The 17,276-nt window shown below is 49.8% G+C and overlaps 1 protein-coding gene across 1 annotated transcript in view; it reads left to right on the top strand.

Annotated features, from left to right (window-relative positions):
* Nucleotides 1–17,276, top strand: part of EML6 (EMAP like 6) — a 159,377-nt gene that overhangs the window by 138,316 nt on the left and 3,785 nt on the right. The window contains exons 29-40 of the mRNA XM_039249179.1: nucleotides 1,207–1,336; nucleotides 2,784–2,882; nucleotides 3,890–4,063; nucleotides 7,963–8,171; nucleotides 9,006–9,163; nucleotides 9,795–9,909; nucleotides 11,483–11,671; nucleotides 12,818–12,990; nucleotides 13,410–13,572; nucleotides 15,178–15,281; nucleotides 16,354–16,507; nucleotides 16,909–17,009. Of these exons, the coding sequence (XP_039105110.1) occupies nucleotides 1,207–1,336; nucleotides 2,784–2,882; nucleotides 3,890–4,063; nucleotides 7,963–8,171; nucleotides 9,006–9,163; nucleotides 9,795–9,909; nucleotides 11,483–11,671; nucleotides 12,818–12,990; nucleotides 13,410–13,572; nucleotides 15,178–15,281; nucleotides 16,354–16,507; nucleotides 16,909–17,009 (1,769 nt within the window). The remainder of the gene's footprint in view (nucleotides 1–1,206; nucleotides 1,337–2,783; nucleotides 2,883–3,889; nucleotides 4,064–7,962; nucleotides 8,172–9,005; nucleotides 9,164–9,794; nucleotides 9,910–11,482; nucleotides 11,672–12,817; nucleotides 12,991–13,409; nucleotides 13,573–15,177; nucleotides 15,282–16,353; nucleotides 16,508–16,908; nucleotides 17,010–17,276) is intronic.

Here is a 17,276-nt window from a genome sequence, read left to right as displayed (position 1 = left end):
AAAGAAACCACGTGACTGGCCCAGCTTGAGTCAGTTGTCCACTGGGATGAGGGGTCACGTTTTACATACACAGTTTCTGAGAAACACATTGAGGTGGGGGAAGGCTGAGATGAAAAGAGGAGAAACATTCTCCAGCAAAATTTTAAAGGTAGGAAAGCTCATGATATATTGGCTAAATAGTTCAGCTTCACCAAGGGGTATAAGATGTGTGAGCAGGGATAATTGTGCCAACTTAGGAGCTTGGGCTTTATCCCATAGGTACTGAAAGTCAGTGAATGTTCTGGAATAAGGAGGGGTTGTGGTAATTTAGGACAATTAATCTGATGTTTGCAATTGATGAGCTTTGGAGAAAGAAATCAGGGAACGTAGAATCAGGGACCCACATCGTAATCCTGTATCCAGCCAACCAACCAACCAACCAACCAACCAATCAACCCAGTACCTGGCACAGAAGAGCTACCAGTGGTACGTGTGTATCAAATTATATTAAAACTGATCCTGATCTTAATCATGGAAGATAAAACAGGAAGAAAAGAAAGACTTTAAACCCAGAACAACCAACCAACCAACCAATCAACCCAGTACCTGGCACAGAAGAGCTACCAGTGGTACGTGTGTATCAAATTATATTAAAACTGATCCTGATCTTAATCATGGAAGATAAAACAGGAAGAAAAGAAAGACTTTAAACCCAGAACAGGATCTAGTTGTTGAAAACAAATGCAAATTATGTAGAACTTTGTAGGGCAAGCACCAAAGAACAGAACAGGCATGGCATCTGCCTCAGTGTTCCACCCTGCCAGGCCCAGCGACATTCATGGGAATCAAAGCCAACCTCCGGGCCACCATTCAGCTTCCCCAGAGAGTGCCTGCCAAGGCACAGACCTACAACTTCTAGGTGACCTTTATAGGGCTTCAGATCAGTAGACCTTGATTCCCCTGCAGAGCTTGGAAGCTTATCTAGACTGTTTAGAAAACTCCCTTTAATTCTGTGTGTTGGCCCGTCTCCCTAGCTTTTCAGGGAGCTGAAGAAAGGGCTGTGTTGTAGCCTCAGCTAGTCAAGAAGCAAAATGCTTTTTGTGGGCTGTTGGCTGTCTGACCAGCCATGCAGTTCCCATGAGGTAAGTGGCTGCTCCCAGAGTGTGGGTTTGTGCCTCTGAGCTTACTTCCTCTGAGAGCCGCTTTTATCTCTGTGTGGGAACGTAGGAGCTGGCTCTCGACCACGTGTTTGGCTACAGGGGATTCGACTGTCGCAACAACCTGCATTACCTGAACGACGGTGCGGACATCATCTTCCACACTGCGGCGGCTGGCGTGCTCCAGAACCTCTCCACCGGTAATTCAGCCCGAGGACCCCCCTCTGAGGACAGGATCCTGCTCTTTAGTCCCCTTGTTTGTACTCCCCCAATCTTGAGATGCCCCCCAAACTGACTCATTCTCATCCTGGTAGAGCCTTTCCACTCGATTCCTCACTGGTGTCATCTGGTCCCAGAAAGTGTCGAGGCCCCCGCTCAAAGGTCAGAGCCCTCTTTCTTTCCAACAACACCCTGCTGTCAGCCCTCTGAGGGAGATGTCTGTGTTTCCATCAGCTGCTCAGATGCTGGGAGAGTGGACAGAAGCCAGAAAGAGGGTGTAGGGAGTGGAAAAATTGCTTGCAGCGGGTTACCAAGAACAGAGCATAGGGGAGCTTTTCTTAATTTTTTAGCAGCTCAGATTTTCAAGTTTTGCTTGTTTTGACTAGTTGCAGACTTACTGTAAGGATGAGAACTGTTAATCTGTAGCCAAAGCACCCCAAATGTCCCTTAACTAGTAGAGGGTAACTCACATGAAACAAAGAGTTTGGAAAGAAACACTGCAAGGCAAAGGAAGCATTCAGAAATGAATTTGACACCCGTACCTTTGCCACCAGATTGACATATGTTAACATCTTGCCTTACTTGCTTTATATCTCAAAACAGACCCCCTGTATTTTTTCAAATTTTTATGTGCCTTCCCAATTCCACACACTTATTTAATGCATACCTTTTTAGACAGTGAAGTCGCTGAGCACCTAACGATCTGTTTTTTGGGGGGGGGAGGAAGACCTCAAAATTTTCTATACATCTTCTCTTTTTTACAGACATACTGTCATTTTAGCAGCAATGTGCTGTTTCCTTGTACATCAGTGCCATCACTTACCTCTTAGTTGTTGGATATTTGGATGGGTTTACAGCGGCCACTTTGGAAGTCAGCAAACCCATTTTCCACAGTAGATAATAAATATTTCCTGTGCTCTCTTCTACTTTCTGTGATACGTATGGAGTTAGGGCATTAGGGGATGAATACATCACCTGTGCTGTCCAGTAGGCTTCCAAGTGGACTGGCACTGAGAAATAACAATGATTCAAAAGAGATTCCCTAAATATTTTCCTGTTGCTCAGACTTCCCTTTCAGATGAGTAAGTGGTGCCATTTTGCTCAGTTAAGTACTGTTTCCATTATCACTTTGGACCCTGGAAGCCTCGCACTTGGACTGTGCCCTGGACCCACACAGGCCATGGGAGGGATGGAAGGGGAGCTGGTATGTGCTAGGGGACAGACCCCAGCTCTTCTGCCAGGCTTGGAACAGAATACGTAGATGTAAAAAATGCTCTCCCATCTCCCCAAGAATGATTCTAAAATTGCGAACTTGTGGCCTTGATCTCTCACTTTGACGAGGCGTTTCCAGACCCTATATGATGCTTCGACGTTGTCCTGTGAAGTCTCGAAAGCTCCCCTGCTCACCCTCCCGTGTCTGCCCCCTAGGGAGCCAAAGCTTCTACCTGGAGCACACGGACGACATCCTTTGCCTCACGGTGAACCAGCATCCCAAGTACAGGAACGTGGTGGCCACCAGCCAGATAGGTAGGAGGGCTGTGCCGTAGCTGGGCTTTTCCCAGCTGAGCAGGGACATTGACTTCTTAGCAAATATCTGGAAAGGGGGCCAGTGGGTTGCTGACATCTACCCATTCTTGACATCGCTATTATTTTTTGAGCCCTAAATATATCTGTGTCGTCTGGGTGGAAATATTCAGTGATTGGTGATGCTCAGGGATCATGAAGTCAGCCCACAGCGTGATAATCCAAATAAATGGATGCCCCCCTCCCTGGGGGCTTGTGGAGAACAATTTTTCAGATGCCAGGTGTCAGTTAAGGAGCCCCGTGTCTGAAGCCTGGTGATTGTGCTTGGCAAGGGTAGCTTGTCTGTGTGCCTGGCTCTCCTGCACCCTAGGAAACTGCCAGTGACAAATGTGAACTGAGTCACATTTCACATTTGTGGAAAGGTGTGTGTTGGAACTTTGTCATTTCAAAGGCAGTTTTTATGAACATATCCTTCTGCTTGTTTTCATTGAACCCATGTCCATTTTTAAATTTAATTTGGAACTTCATGATGCTGGTGTTAAGTGCTTCACTATCAGAAACGTGACTTATTTTAGCTATTGTTTTCCCTTGACGCTTCCTCATTGCCATTGCCCACCCAATGCAGTTGATATTACGGAGACCCAAGGTAAGGCTGTTCCATCCGTGAGTAGTTTGAATCTTCGCTGCAAAATCGTGTCGCTGTATCGTGTTTGCTGACTGTATCTGGCCTACTGCAGATACAGATCATTGATCTCACCAGTTGCCTTTGTATAAACTCCTCTACAAGTGTGTGTGTTGGACATAAATGCCCTTAGGGCTCTGCCTCTAAAAGCACAACAGATGTTTCTCATTGTCTTCACCTCTGGCCAGGTCAGGCTGTAGGTCTCTTAGGCCCAGTACCTGTAACACCCCCGAATATCTGTCTTAAAAAGGCTTTTGAGTGAATGCAAGCTTTGCCGTGGCCCCGCCATTCTCCAGCCTTAGTGCTGTGTCATGCCTCCCACATTCAGGAACAACACCTTCAATCCACATCTGGGACGCCATGACCAAACACACCCTGTCTATGCTGCGGTGCTTCCACTCAAAGGGGGTGAATTACATCAACTTCAGCGCCACCGGGAAGCTCCTGGTGTCGGTGGGAGTGGACCCCGAGCACACCATCACTGTCTGGCGTTGGCAGGAAGGTAAAAGGAGCGGGGTGGCTGTCCCAGTGGGAGGCTCGCTTGTGGTATGTGCTGGGCTCAGACCTAGATGGGCCTCACTCCGAAGGCCATCGAAGGCACTGCTGCCGGGTCAGCTGAAACCGGCGATCTCCCGAGCCTGGAGAAGCTGCTGATCGGATCCCTGGACTCTGTGGCCAGGGGAGTGCTGGGCTGGCCAGTGGAAGGCCTGGGAGCACTTTGGGAAAGTGCCCCCTGTGCTGGCAGCCTTCCTCCTCGGAGAGAAGTCCTCAGCCTCCCCCTTTTCCATCTTCACTCCCTTCTTCCCCAGATGTCCTTGTCCTTAGTATTCCTTCCGTGACCTCCAGATACCGCACAGCCTTATCACCTTGGTTGCCTCATTCCGGGAACTGGTGCAGGATTTTACCACCGTGGGCTCAAAAACACTTTTTTTTTCCCTTATATTTTAACTTTTTTGAAATGCGGATTCACCTTATAATCAAAGTTTACATTTAGCGTTACAGGATTTCTCTCTTGCCTTCCCCCAACACACACACACACACACACACACACACACACACACACACAGGCTGCTGCTAAATTTATGTTCATGTTAGAATCAAAGATGTGTAATCTTTCGAGTGTATTCTCAGGTTGGCAGAACAGATCCAATTAGTTAGGATGTTAATGAGGTCTGTGTCCAGCCGGGCAGCCTGTATCTGGGGCATGCAGAGCCGGGCACGCACAGAGGTGGCTCTTCTCCAATTCAGGGCTTCTGGAGACCCATTATCTCAGCACCTCCCCATGGAGGGAGCTGTAAAGAGATGGGAGCTAAGTTCTAGTCCCTCCTGAGCTCCCATGTGAGAAAAAGAGGTTGGGAACCTGCAGACTTTAATAATGAGACTCTCTTATCATATTCAGTCCCTTTCTCATGTTCTTGTTCATCAGTGCATTGTGTCCAAAGGGCCCCATAATCTATGGTTTAGGGATGCAGCTTCATTTCTTGTCCTGTCCAGTTGGCCTTAAGGAGACTCAGCCCTGGATGAGACACTGAGTGTCTTAAACAACTGACCCATAGCCTCGTGAACTTGGAAGGACTGGAGAAATCTTTTGCCTGGTCCCTATCCTTCCCGTGGGGCAGTCCCCACAAGTGCACTCCTGACAGGCTGGCTCCCCTCCTCCACTAAATACTTGCGGGGCTGTGGCCCACATCACTTCCCAAGGCAGCCCACCCATGGCTGGAAATGTCTTATAAAGCCCTTTCTTCTGCGAGAGCTTAACTTGCTTATACCTTTCTTCTATGGCACTAACTCTGCTGTCCACAGTGGCCAAGACCAGGTCTGTGCCTAGTTCCTCAGAAGAGGGTTATCCTGTTGAGCCCTGTGCACAGGCTACTCTTTTCAGGCCCATTCTCCTCACTTCTGCCATCTGCCCCTCTGAGCAGTCCCTGCTCTGGCCCTGGCCCAGCGCAGACCCCTTCTTACCCAGGGTCCCTTCTGACTGCCATAGGGCAGACTAGTGGAGCCTGGACTTTTAAACCTGCTTCTGAACATGATCAGCGGATGCCTTCTCTTTGGTAACTTTCTCCCCCTTGTCTTTGGGGAACCAGAGCTTGGCTCTCTGCAGAAGGGTTCTGAGCCAGTGATATCTAAGGGTGTGTCACCTCCCACCAGCTCTCCTGAGATGGTTGTGTGTGGGCCTTAGCTTCAAGTTCTGCTTACAAGTGATACAGTTTTGAGGAAGGTTTATATGCATTTTTGTTACCATTAGAGAACACGTCACTCATGCTTCTTTTGTTAAAGGACTGTTTTTGTTGAACTCCAGGTGTGTGTGTGTGTGTGTGTGTGTGTGTGTGTGTGTGTGTGTGTGTACGCATGTGTAGTTCAGAAACTAAGCTGACTAAGAAATGAGCTTATTGTATATAAGATGCACACTGTCAGGTCCCAGATACTTGTATGAAACTTGTTCTGAGGAACGTAGAAGCCAGTGTAAAGCGGGACACAGTCACCTCCACAATAAGTGTCCATGGATTAAGACCATAAAAAAACAAACAGTTGCTTTGAAGAAAGTGCAGGGGCACCTGGGTGGCTCAGTTGATTAAACGTCAGACTTCAGCTCAGGTCATGATCTCAGGGTTCATGAGTTCAAGCCCCAGGTCAGGCTCTGTGCTGACAGCTCAGAGCATTGAGTCTGCTTCAGATTCTGTGTCTCCCTCTCTCTCTCTCTGCCCCTCCCCTGCTCGTGCTCTGTCTCTCTCTGTCTCTCAAAAGCAAATAGATACTAAAAAAAAATTTTTTAAATAAGAAGAAAGTGCAAAGTGAAACAACATATCCCCTTTGACTACCAGGAATGATCCTCTATCTCTTTAGTGGCCACTTGTATTGCTTCTTCTGTAATCTAGCCATTGGAATCCTTTTTCTACTGGGGAAGGGAGATTTGTTTGCATTTTCCTTATGATGTGTGGTTTTTTACTGATTATTCTGGTTACTTTTTTGTCTCCTGTACATGTTGCAAATGTTTTCCCCCAGTGTGGTGTTCGTCTTAACTTAGCTTATGGTATATTTGAAGAGCATGAGTTTTTAAACCTCCAAGCTCTGAGTAGGAACATATTTTCTGGTGAGTCGAACTTTGCATACGTGGAGAGAGAATGACCGGTGTGAGAGGTGATGTGCAGTCTCCCCAGCCGGTCCTGGGAAGGGCCCCCAGAAGGATGAGTGTGAGGTGCCAGGCCAGCTATGCCAGAGCCCACCACCACTCAACTGGGGGGCCATTTAAAACAAACACATAGTGGAACAGAAAGAGGGGATTAAGAGAATACTTACCATGATGAGCACGGAAGAATGTTTAGAACTGCTGAATCACTGTATTGTACACCTGAAACTAACATTACACTGTACGTTAACTATACCCAAATATTTTTAAAAAGGTTGGTGATGAGGAGGTGCAGGAAAAAGTACACATGAGTAAATAGAGGAAATTGGACCTAAAACATTAATAAGTTAGAGGCAAATGGAAAGAAAAGATTAAAATAAAAAACTCAAAGGTGGAAAAATAATGAGGTAAAAACAGATAGGCTTATGAAGTAGGCTGAAAGGCGAGAAGGCAGGTCTAGGTGATGATGCTAACAAGTGGACATTTGCTGAGCAGTCGCTGTACCAAGCTCGGCTCTCAGGGGCTTTGCTTGCACCTGATCTCTTAATCCTCACAACACCTTATAAATTGGGAACTATCATTATCTCCAAATTACAGATGAGCAAACCGAGGCACCAAGATATTACAATAATGTTCCCAAAGTTGATTTACAGATAACTGGTAGAGCTGGGATTTGCTGGGGACAAAAGTTAAAAAGCAAATGAATCAAATCATAAATAAATGGGCTTGAGGGGACAAAAACTGGTATTTAAATATTAAAGGTAGAATTTTTAAACCTAAAAGCCATGAAAGACAAAAGAATGTGAAGGACTTTTTTTTTAGGAAAGTAAAAGCAGAAAATCTTGGACAGAAATTAAGAACACTCTAAAGGATTGAGTCTCTACATTTGAGGGGAAGGTTCAACTTCCAGGAGGCAGGAATCCTGTGATGTGGTAGGAGACAAGAGATGGGAAGATGAAGGGTGTCCTTTGTCCTTTTCTGGTATCTGGAAGCTTCCATCTTCAGGGCCATCCCTTCCTGTGCATTCATGGGTGCCTGGATATGGCTGTGTTGGGGGTGGAGTGGGATGGGGGTTATGTTAGCAGCACCTGCTGCTCTGGAAATTTCCCCCACTCTCTCTTCTCTGCCTTGAGAGTCATGCCTGAGGCAGGGAGGGTACTTTGGAGGAAGTAGGAACAGCTGAAGTGTACCCTGGGCCTTGCTGGATGGAGAACCCTCCTGAGCCCGGAGTGCGGGAGGACCCACCTCACCAGACTCTCTCACCCACACAGGCGCCAAGGTTGCCAGCCGAGGGGGTCACCTGGAGCGCATATTTGTGGTGGAATTTCGCCCTGACTCAGACACGCAATTTGTGTCTGTCGGGGTCAAACATATGAAGTTCTGGACCCTGGCAGGCAGCGCCCTGCTTTACAAGAAAGGGGTCATCGGGTCCATGGAGGCCGCCAAGATGCAGACGATGCTCTCCGTGGCCTTCGGTGCTGTGAGTTCCAGCAGAAGCTTCCTGAGAGGGGACCCTGAACCCCGGGCATGGGCATGGGGGGCACAGATAGCCACAAAGCTGCAAAACGCAAGAAAGCTATTTCTACATTTTCGCTGTTATTGGCTTACTTGCACACTTTATTCCCTTTCTTTAGCACAGATGGGTGAGTTGACTGTATCTTTCCCAGTTGTTTCCCTCCAAATATTCATTACAATAGGCAGGACCCACCCTAGGGGCAGGAGCCTCATCATCCTAGAGGAGGGCTGACTTGTAACCCTGCCGGGCTGGGCTAGACAGCCTCAGAAGGTATGGGGCCAATTCCCACTCTGGGCAGCGTCCCCTTTCTCTTAACCCTCTTGTGCTGCAGGTCCCCCTTGCATAGGCCGTGAGGAGGCACCCTCAGCCGATGCAGGCTCCCCTGGGGCCGTTCTGAAACACAGCCACCTCTGGGTCCTGCGGGTATGGGTTTATGTGCACCTTGTTCGTGAGCCCAGGAGAGTTTGGGCTGGAGCCCCGCCCCTTCCCCTGCAGTCATCTGGGCCGTAGATCCCAGGATGGAAGTTCAAGTAAACGCAGAGGTGCACACCGTGGGAAGGTCAAATCCCCCGAACTGCCTCAGTAGAGTGAACTTCAGAGCTAGGTGATTTTGTTATTATATGCTCCTGTGGTTTCCAGCCAGGTCTTTTGCCTTTCCTTAGCACAGAAGGTCAATTTGAGTGTGTGTGTCTCTTTCTCTAGTTCTAGTTCCCTAACCAAGGAGCAGGAGGCTGGGAGGGGACCCTCTTGAGAGGTGCTGTGAATGTCCTGGTGTGGAAGCTGTCCCTTTGTTTACAGAACAACCTCACTTTCACGGGTGCCATCAATGGAGACGTCTACGTGTGGAAGGACCACTTTCTCATCCGGCTGGTGGCCAAGGCTCACACGGGCCCCGTCTTCACAATGTACACGACCCTCCGGGACGGACTCATAGTGACCGGTGGCAAAGAGCGGCCGTAAGCCGAAACTCCTCTGGGAACAGCAGACCTTACCGTATTGGGAGACGTAGACAGAAGCATCTCCCACTGGGAGAAAATGCAGATTTTCTTTCTCCCGTCTTGTCTGCGCCAGGGAGACGAGCCTGCCATCTCTCCAGGAGGGCCCTGGGCCGAGACCTTCCGAGTACAAGTCAGAGAAGGAGAGGGGTGGCTTAATGGTAGTTGAAAATCCAGAGAGGTGTTCTTGAGTAGACTCGAGTGACTGTGCTCTTCAAAAAGTGTTACTTCCCATAGCTCTTGGGCGGCGGGAGGGCGGAGAGGTGGGGAGAGGAGTTCTCCTGGGGACAGAGACGTTAGAAGGAAGCCGAGCAGCAGAGAAACGTGTCTCCTCGTGTTTCTTCGTGCTAATGAAGACACGGCTGGGTCCTTCAGATGGCAGCCGTCTTCTGCCACGCTGGCGTTCGAAAGTACCCTAGGAAACCTGCCAGTCACGGTGGTTGTCACTACCCTTCAGCGGGGCCAGAAAAGAGGGCACCCTGGAGGGTCTGTGCTGCTGGGCCCCGGTGGCCTTGATGATAGGGACGGGGCACCTCAAGGGCGAGTCTCGGGACAAGGGCCCGCTTGCCAAGTTCCTCTCAATCTTTTTCAGGACCAAAGAAGGAGGGGCTGTGAAACTGTGGGACCAGGAGATGAAGCGCTGCCGGGCCTTCCAGCTGGAGACGGGGCAGCTGGTGGAGTGCGTGCGCTCCGTGTGCCGCGGCAAAGTGAGTGGGCCGGGCTGGTGTGCCCCCAGCTGGGCCGGGAGTGGGGGGGGACGCCCCGAGAGAGAGGCAGTTCAGCCAGACTCATCCCCTGTGCCGGGTTGTTAAATCCGTAATGCAGGCCTCCACCGTGTGACTTGCACTGCGGTGGAGTCGGCTTAGGGTCCCACAGACCCAGGCGCAGACTCTTCTGAATAGCGCTGGCTGGGTGGCCCTTGGGTGTGTTACTGAACCTCTCTGTGTCCAGCACACGGGTGGCTGTGAGGGTCGTGTGTATTATAATACACGGTGCCTCCCATTATGCCTGGTTCAGAGCCACATTCAACAACGTCAGCTGCTACTGTTATAGATAATAGTATTACTGTAGGCACAGAGATAGTAAACAGTTTGCCCAGGCACACAGTTACGTGGTCAGTAAGGGGGGACAGTAAGAGGCCATCAAACTGTCTGACTCAAAGCCATAGGTTTTCAAGTCCTACCTGGGCTGAATATCAGAAACCACTGTTGAGTTGTTTCTTGTTGTTGTCTTTTTAATATATGGCCGTCCAGGCTCTTACCCAGAGCTGCCAAATCAGAATCTTAGCCATGGTGTGTGTGTTCCTTTTCTTCCTTTCTTTTTTTTTTTTCCCCAAGAAATTCCGAGGTCCTTGAAAAAATAAGCGTTAACCTCTGTTTTATACCCTGTGCTTATATTTTTGAATTGTTAGCAGTCTAACAATTTGCCTTCTGGATGTTCCCCATTGAAAAAGGCAGACCTGACTTAGAGTCTCCATAATTAGAAATCGAGAGCTTTGGTTTCAGATAGATGAATACCAGTCACGGAGTAGGTAGGGAGACATCTGGGAGGTGAAGGCAGAGCGAGGCCCGGAACCCGGAAGTCCTCGGGAGTAGCTCTTTGTCCTGTGTGAGGAAGAATTTGGGAAGAAGCCGAGCAGTCCAACTACGGAAACTACCCCGCTCTGTAGTGAGCTCGCAGTCAGTGGAATGTTCTGGCAGAGACGAGATGATGGCAGTCTCTGTGCCGTTGCTCTCATCCATGGCTGAGAGACAAAAGGAAAGTGAGGGGGTCACGGAAGGGCAGGCAATTGTGTTGTTGACAACACAACCCGTCCCGCCTCTAACGGGCCTTAATACCATTGCCGGCAGGGGCCACTTTCCCACGTTGCTCCAGCAGTGTTTTCCTTTAAATTATTCTTTAAAATACAAATCTTATTTTTTACCAACCTGTCACCTACTAGATATCTAATAGATCATCAAAATATTTCATTTTAAATTGTAGCAAAACATAAGTCACATAAAATTTACCTCTGTAACCAGTTTTAGGTGTACAGTTTAGCGATATTAAGTGCACTCCCAGTGTCGGGCAGCCATCGCCACCATCCACCCACAGAACATTTTGTCTTGTAGAACTGAAAGTCTGTAGCTAGGAAGTCCTCACTCCCCTTGACCCCCCCTCCCCCCCTCCAGCACTCGGCAACCACCATTCGGCCTACTTCTACATGTCAGACCAGGTGCACCACATGAGTGCGATCAGATGGTGTTTGTCTTTTTCCTAATAATGTTCTCATGACAACAGGGCAAAATTTTAGTAGGAACCAAAGATGGAGAAATTATTGAAGTTGGTGAAAAAAATGCCGCTTCCAACATCCTCATTGATGGGCACATGGAAGGGGAGATCTGGGGCCTGGCCACACACCCCTCCAAGGACATCTTCATCTCCGCCAGCAACGATGGCACGGCCCGCATCTGGGACCTGGCCGACAAGGTGAGGGGCCCTGTGAGCTCCGATGCCCTCAGGTGGGCCCGGCAGGAGCCTGGAGTGCGGAGGGTTCCGGCCAGAGTTGGGGCATGCGGTAGGTCAGCAATGAAGTTAGGAAGCCTGGTGATGAAAATCCCACTCACACATGCCCAATCTGGCTGGCTGTTCGCTGCGTTTACCCACGTATAGCTATAGTACGGCAATAGTCTGAAAATGGTGCTTCTTGTTAAAAAAAAATCCACAAAACCTAAAAAATAAAGAGAGAGGTCTTTCCTGGCTGGGAAGACTAAAAAATGACTTAAAATTTCAAATGTTCCCGAATGGGACATTTCAGTAAATAAAGCAACAAAGTTCATGGGGTGCTTGGATGGCTCAGTCGGTTGAGCATCCTACTTCAGCTCAGGTCATGATCTCATGGTTTGAGAGTCTGAGCCCCATGTTGGGCTCTGTGCTGACGGCTCAGAGCCTGGAGCCTGCTTCAGATTCTGTGTGACCCTTTCACTCTGCCCCTCCCCCACTTGTGTTCTCTCCCTCCTTCCCTCTCTCTCGCCTTCCCTCTCTCTCCTTCCCTCCCTCCTTCCCCCCCCCTCTCACGTGTGCCTGCACGCCCTCTCGCTCGCTCTCTCTTCCCCCCTTTCCGTGCTCTCTCTCAAAAGTTAATTAAGAAAGAAATAAGTTCAAATAGGAAAATGGGGAAGTAGCTGACACAAGCACACCCAGCCAGTAGTGGCAGGCAGGGTTCAGGATTTGAACCAAGAGGTCCCAAAGCTTAAACCCTTTGCTCTGAGCAAGAGGCGGGCAGTCTGAGACGGGACGGGACGATCCAGTCTGGCTTGCCGCCCGTGTCTACGAAGTGAAGCATGCGCGTTGCTTACACGGTGTCTGGGCTGGGAGAGTTCATGTGGACCGCAGGGCCTACGGTGTTTACCACCAAACCATTTACTGAAAAGTTCACCAACCTCTGCCCAAGCTGTTCTGATGAAAACACACTACCCGCCTCGGTTCCTCAGGGACAGTTACTATAAAAAGCAAGACGTCCGGAGGCCCAAAGCGGCAGCAGAGCCTGACTGCTCTGGCCTGGGGGCAGGATTTCCCTTGGAGACCGGCCGCGGAGGCCCGGGGCTTAGGTCACGGTACTTTCTGTCGATATAGAAACTGCTTAACAAGGTGAACCTGGGCCACGCGGCCAGGTGTGCAGCCTACAGCCCTGACGGGGAGATGGTGGCCATTGGCATGAAGAACGGAGAGTTTGTCATCTTGTTGGTGAACAGCCTGAAAGTCTGGGGGAAGAAACGAGACCGGAAATCTGCAATCCAAGATATCAGGTACATAGCAGGTGGTCCGGGCAGGGAGGAGGGCACCCATTCTCCTCCTCTGTGGGTGCCTTTCTTGGAAAGGTCATGACTGGAATGAAGAACTCTGTTGTGGGAGGGTCCCTCTGAACGAGCCAGCCATGAAAGGAGACTCCCTCACACATCAGTTCTCAGACGTGTCTTTGCTAATTTCCACGAAGAGGGGTGGTAAAAACTACACGCACAGTGCCGTTCTGCGTGAGGCCCCACACACCCACTCCCGTACCTCCATGGGCCTGGGTACGGAGAGATGGCTGAGCTCCCTAGCATGCTAACCATGTGTGAGTCATGAGGGTGAGATCTTGACTCTGAGCCTGGGAGGCCCATTCTAGAGCAGACCCGATGCCGGACCAGCCTTCTCACAGACCATGCTCTTGGACTGCTTTTTCTAGAATCAGCCCAGACAGCAGATTCTTAGCCGTTGGTTCTTCCGAACACACAGTTGACTTCTATGACCTCACTCAGGGCACAAGCCTGAATCGCATTGGCTACTGCAAAGATATTCCAAGCTTTGTCATTCAGATGGACTTTTCTGCGGATGGCAGATACATCCAGGTATGTTTCAGCTTTGCTAATAGCTGGGGCAACCAAGAATCATCATCATCATCACCATCATCACAGCAACAGTAACAGTGGTGGCTTATGTTAATTGAGGGCTTACTTTGTGCCATGCTATGCACCCATTTCCTCTTATAGGAGCGCTTCCCCCCTACCTTATAAATGAAGAAACAGGGGCCTAGAGCATTTAAGAACGTTGAAGAAACAGAACTTTAAAAAGTAGAGTTGTCCTTCAGTAAGAGACGCAGGCAGCTCAAGCCCTAATAACTTTAATCCTCCTGTTACTTCCTCCCGTTTGAAGCTTCCTAACCTCTGTTCTCTGGGGCTCTACCGAAGCCCGTGTGGCTTCTCATGTTTAGTCATTTCACTTGCAGGTGTGGGGTGGTGTGGCCCGTCCACACTCGGCGTCTGGAGTCCAGACACCCGGCCTGGAGTGGGGGCTCCTCACTGGGTCCTGGGTGAACTGACAGGTTGGGAGGGATGGAGAGGGGTCCCACCATTAGGACTCACAGCTGAAAAGAGAACGATTTCTTGTCCAGCACCCTGAATTTATACCACGCATTAGTGAGCTGGCCGGGAGTGGATACCCACTGTGAAATGAGAGGGGACCCATTCATCAATTATTTCCTGAACCGGGCGCTGTGCTAGGCTTTTGGATGGACAAGACGGGCCTGGTCCCTGCTCTCCTGTAGCTTCCCTGTAAGGGAGAAGACAAGCATCAAACAGATAACCACAAAATATACCTATAATTACAAATTGTGATTACGTGCTACGAAGGAAAAGTACAGGGTGCTGCGGGAGCATTTAACAGGCGCTGAATTTAGACTCACTTCCTCTCCACACATGTGATATTTAAGCTGAGGTCGGTGGGATGTGTAGGAGTTAGCCAACAAAGAGAGGCGGGAACATTGTTCCGGGCCATCTGTATGAAGGCCCTGAGGTGGGAAAGATCTCAGTGCATTGCATGAAAAGCAGGAAAACCTAGGGTGGCCAGGCTAGAGACACCCACAGGAGTAGATGGAGCTAGAGATTTTCTAGCAAATGCTTATCTCCCCCTAGAACATTCCCAAAGAAGCAAAGGTCAGGTCCTAGAGGGTTCAGAACTCATCTATGTCAGTTGCTGTCCATGAGAAAGCTCACCTACCTTTGTACCAAAGGATCTGTTTCTCTGAGAACAGGGACTCCCAAACTTGAGTGATGAGCATCACAGATCACCCAGAGCATCACTTTGTTAAAACACAGATTACCAGGGCCCACCCCCTCACCATGTCTGATCTGGGAGGTCTGGGGTGGGGCCCAGGAATACACATTTCTAACAACTTTGTCGATGATGCCGAAGCTGCGGGTCAGGAACCACGTTTGGGGAACCGCTGCCTTAGGATTTTGGAAAAGAGCCAGAAAATGAATGGAAAACTGCCCTGCGCATGGGCATTTTGCTATAGGCTGACCACAGGCTTTGCAGCTCAAGCTGAACTTGGGTTTGTTGAAGTCCCAGGGTTCCAGAGGCTTGGCCAGCGTTCTGGGAAAACAGGACACCACTAAGGGGAGCCCTTCGGACTGGAGAGAAAGCTGACGGACGTGGTTGCCTCCTTCTCCCTGCAGGTGTCAACAGGAGCCTACAAGCGCCAGGTCCACGAGGTGCCCCTGGGGAAGCAGGTCACTGAAGCCGTGGCCATTGAGAAGATCACCTGGGCCTCCTGGACAAGGTGACTAGAGGAAAATGCTTCTTTTTTTTCATGTTTATTTATTTATTTATTTATTTATTTATTTATTTTTACAAATAGTTTATCGTCAAATTAGTTTCCACATAACACTCAGTGCTCATCCCCACAAGTGCCCTCCTCCATGCCCCTCCCCCCTCCCCCCCACATCCACCAGTCCTCAGTTTTTGTCAGCATTCAAGAGTCTCTCATGGTCATGTTTATTTTTGAGAAAAAGCGAGCGTGTGAGTAGGGGAGGGGCAGAGAAAGACAGAGAATCTGAAGCAGGCTCCAGGCTCTGAGCTGTCAGTACAAGAGCCCAACGCAGGACTCAAACCCACAAACTGTGAGATCATGACCTGAGCCAAAGTCAGATGCTTAACCATCAGAGCCACCCAGGCGCCCCTGGAGGAAAACACTTCTTAAGGAAAAGATCACAAGGAAGTTTCTGATGCCAGACTCAGCCTCCAAGCTTGTATGTGGCCCGGCTGTAAAAAACCTCGGAGACAGAGTTGTCTCGTCTTTGAGGGCTGGGGGCAGAAGGTTCTTGGAGCTGAGCTTATGAAATGCAAAGCCCTTCCTTCTGTGTAATCCCTCTGTCCTGCATCCGCAAGCTCATCCAGCAAATTCAAGCTCATCCAGCGCGTTCAAAGGGAAGTTACCTCCCAGCTCTTGGCTCAGCCCTGGCGCCCTGCAGTGGAGGCCTCCAGTCACCAGGAGGGACGGGAGGGGCGGCACTGCCACTTAGCAGGATAAGGAACAGTGGCTTGCCAGTTCAAGGGAAGGGACACCACCAAGCTGTGAGCTTGAAGGTGCCCAAGCATACACACATCCAGGACTTGGAGGAGGAAAAGAATCAAAGATGGAGGTAATTTTTCTTTTGGGGTGTAAGGAACGGGGGCAGAGCAGAACAGTAGGAGCTGGGGTCAGTGCACAGAGGGGCAGGGGACAGAAGAGCCACATGCTCATAGCCAGTGATGCAAAATAGACCTCTCTCCCTCTTTTCCCTGGGAGGGGACGCCTGACTACAGGAAGCCTTCCCATGCATCTTCTCTGATACCTCTTCTTACTCAAACAGCATTCTGGGAGATGAAGTCATTGGCATCTGGCCACGAAATGCAGACAAGGCTGATGTCAACTGCGCATGTGTGACCCATGCTGGCCTCAACATTGTCACAGGAGATGACTTTGGGCTGGTGAAGCTCTTTGATTTTCCATGCACAGAAAAATTTGTGAGTCTTCCTCAGAGAAACTCCCTGCACTGCCTCCAGGCTCTTTTCTGTAGTCTGCAGGAGACAGTGGCCGTATCTGGATGGCCATCTAGAATCTAGAACAAGAGGAATCTTGTTCCAGCCCTGTGGAGATCTGGGGACACCTAACCTTTTCCTCTCCCTTTGGAGGGGAAGTCCAGGGAGCCGGGATAAGGGAGGTTGGGGGGGTACAAATTGGCCACCCCAGGCAAGAATGGGACAGGAAAACCAGTCAGTGAAAGACTGGCTAACAGAAATGTCCAGACCAAATGGGGATCCCAGGAGTGAAGGATTCTGGGATGTGGAGCTTTGAGTCCTGGAAGTGGTCTGTGGTTGCTGGGAGGAGCAGGGTCTCAGCTGTTTCCATTCACTTTTGTTCACAGGCCAAACATAAGCGTTACTTTGGCCACTCAGCTCACGTGACGAACATCCGTTTCTCTCATGATGACAAGTATGTGGTCAGCACTGGAGGGGACGACTGCAGGTATGAACCTGACTGACCTGCTGTGGTGTCCCGGCCCCCATATCAGGTGTCCTGTGGGACACAGGGAGGGGCTGACATCATAGCGACAAGGACTTGTCAAGTATGGTCTTTAGTCTCCGGGGACTCTGAACCCAGGTCCTGAAGGGCCCGTGTCCCCACTAGAGCTGTCCTGGGATTGTTAAGAGGAGGGCAGGATTCCCCCTCTGAGCACTGCTGGGTGGACGGACAGGTGGGTAAGGGAAATGGCCTTGATCCACAGGTCTTTTT

Source organism: Hyaena hyaena, unplaced genomic scaffold (genome assembly GCF_003009895.1).
Source record: "Hyaena hyaena isolate Hyena2069 unplaced genomic scaffold, ASM300989v1 scaffold_332, whole genome shotgun sequence".
Classification (NCBI taxonomy): domain Eukaryota; kingdom Metazoa; phylum Chordata; class Mammalia; order Carnivora; family Hyaenidae; genus Hyaena; species Hyaena hyaena.
This window is presented reverse-complemented; position numbering and strand designations above follow the sequence as displayed.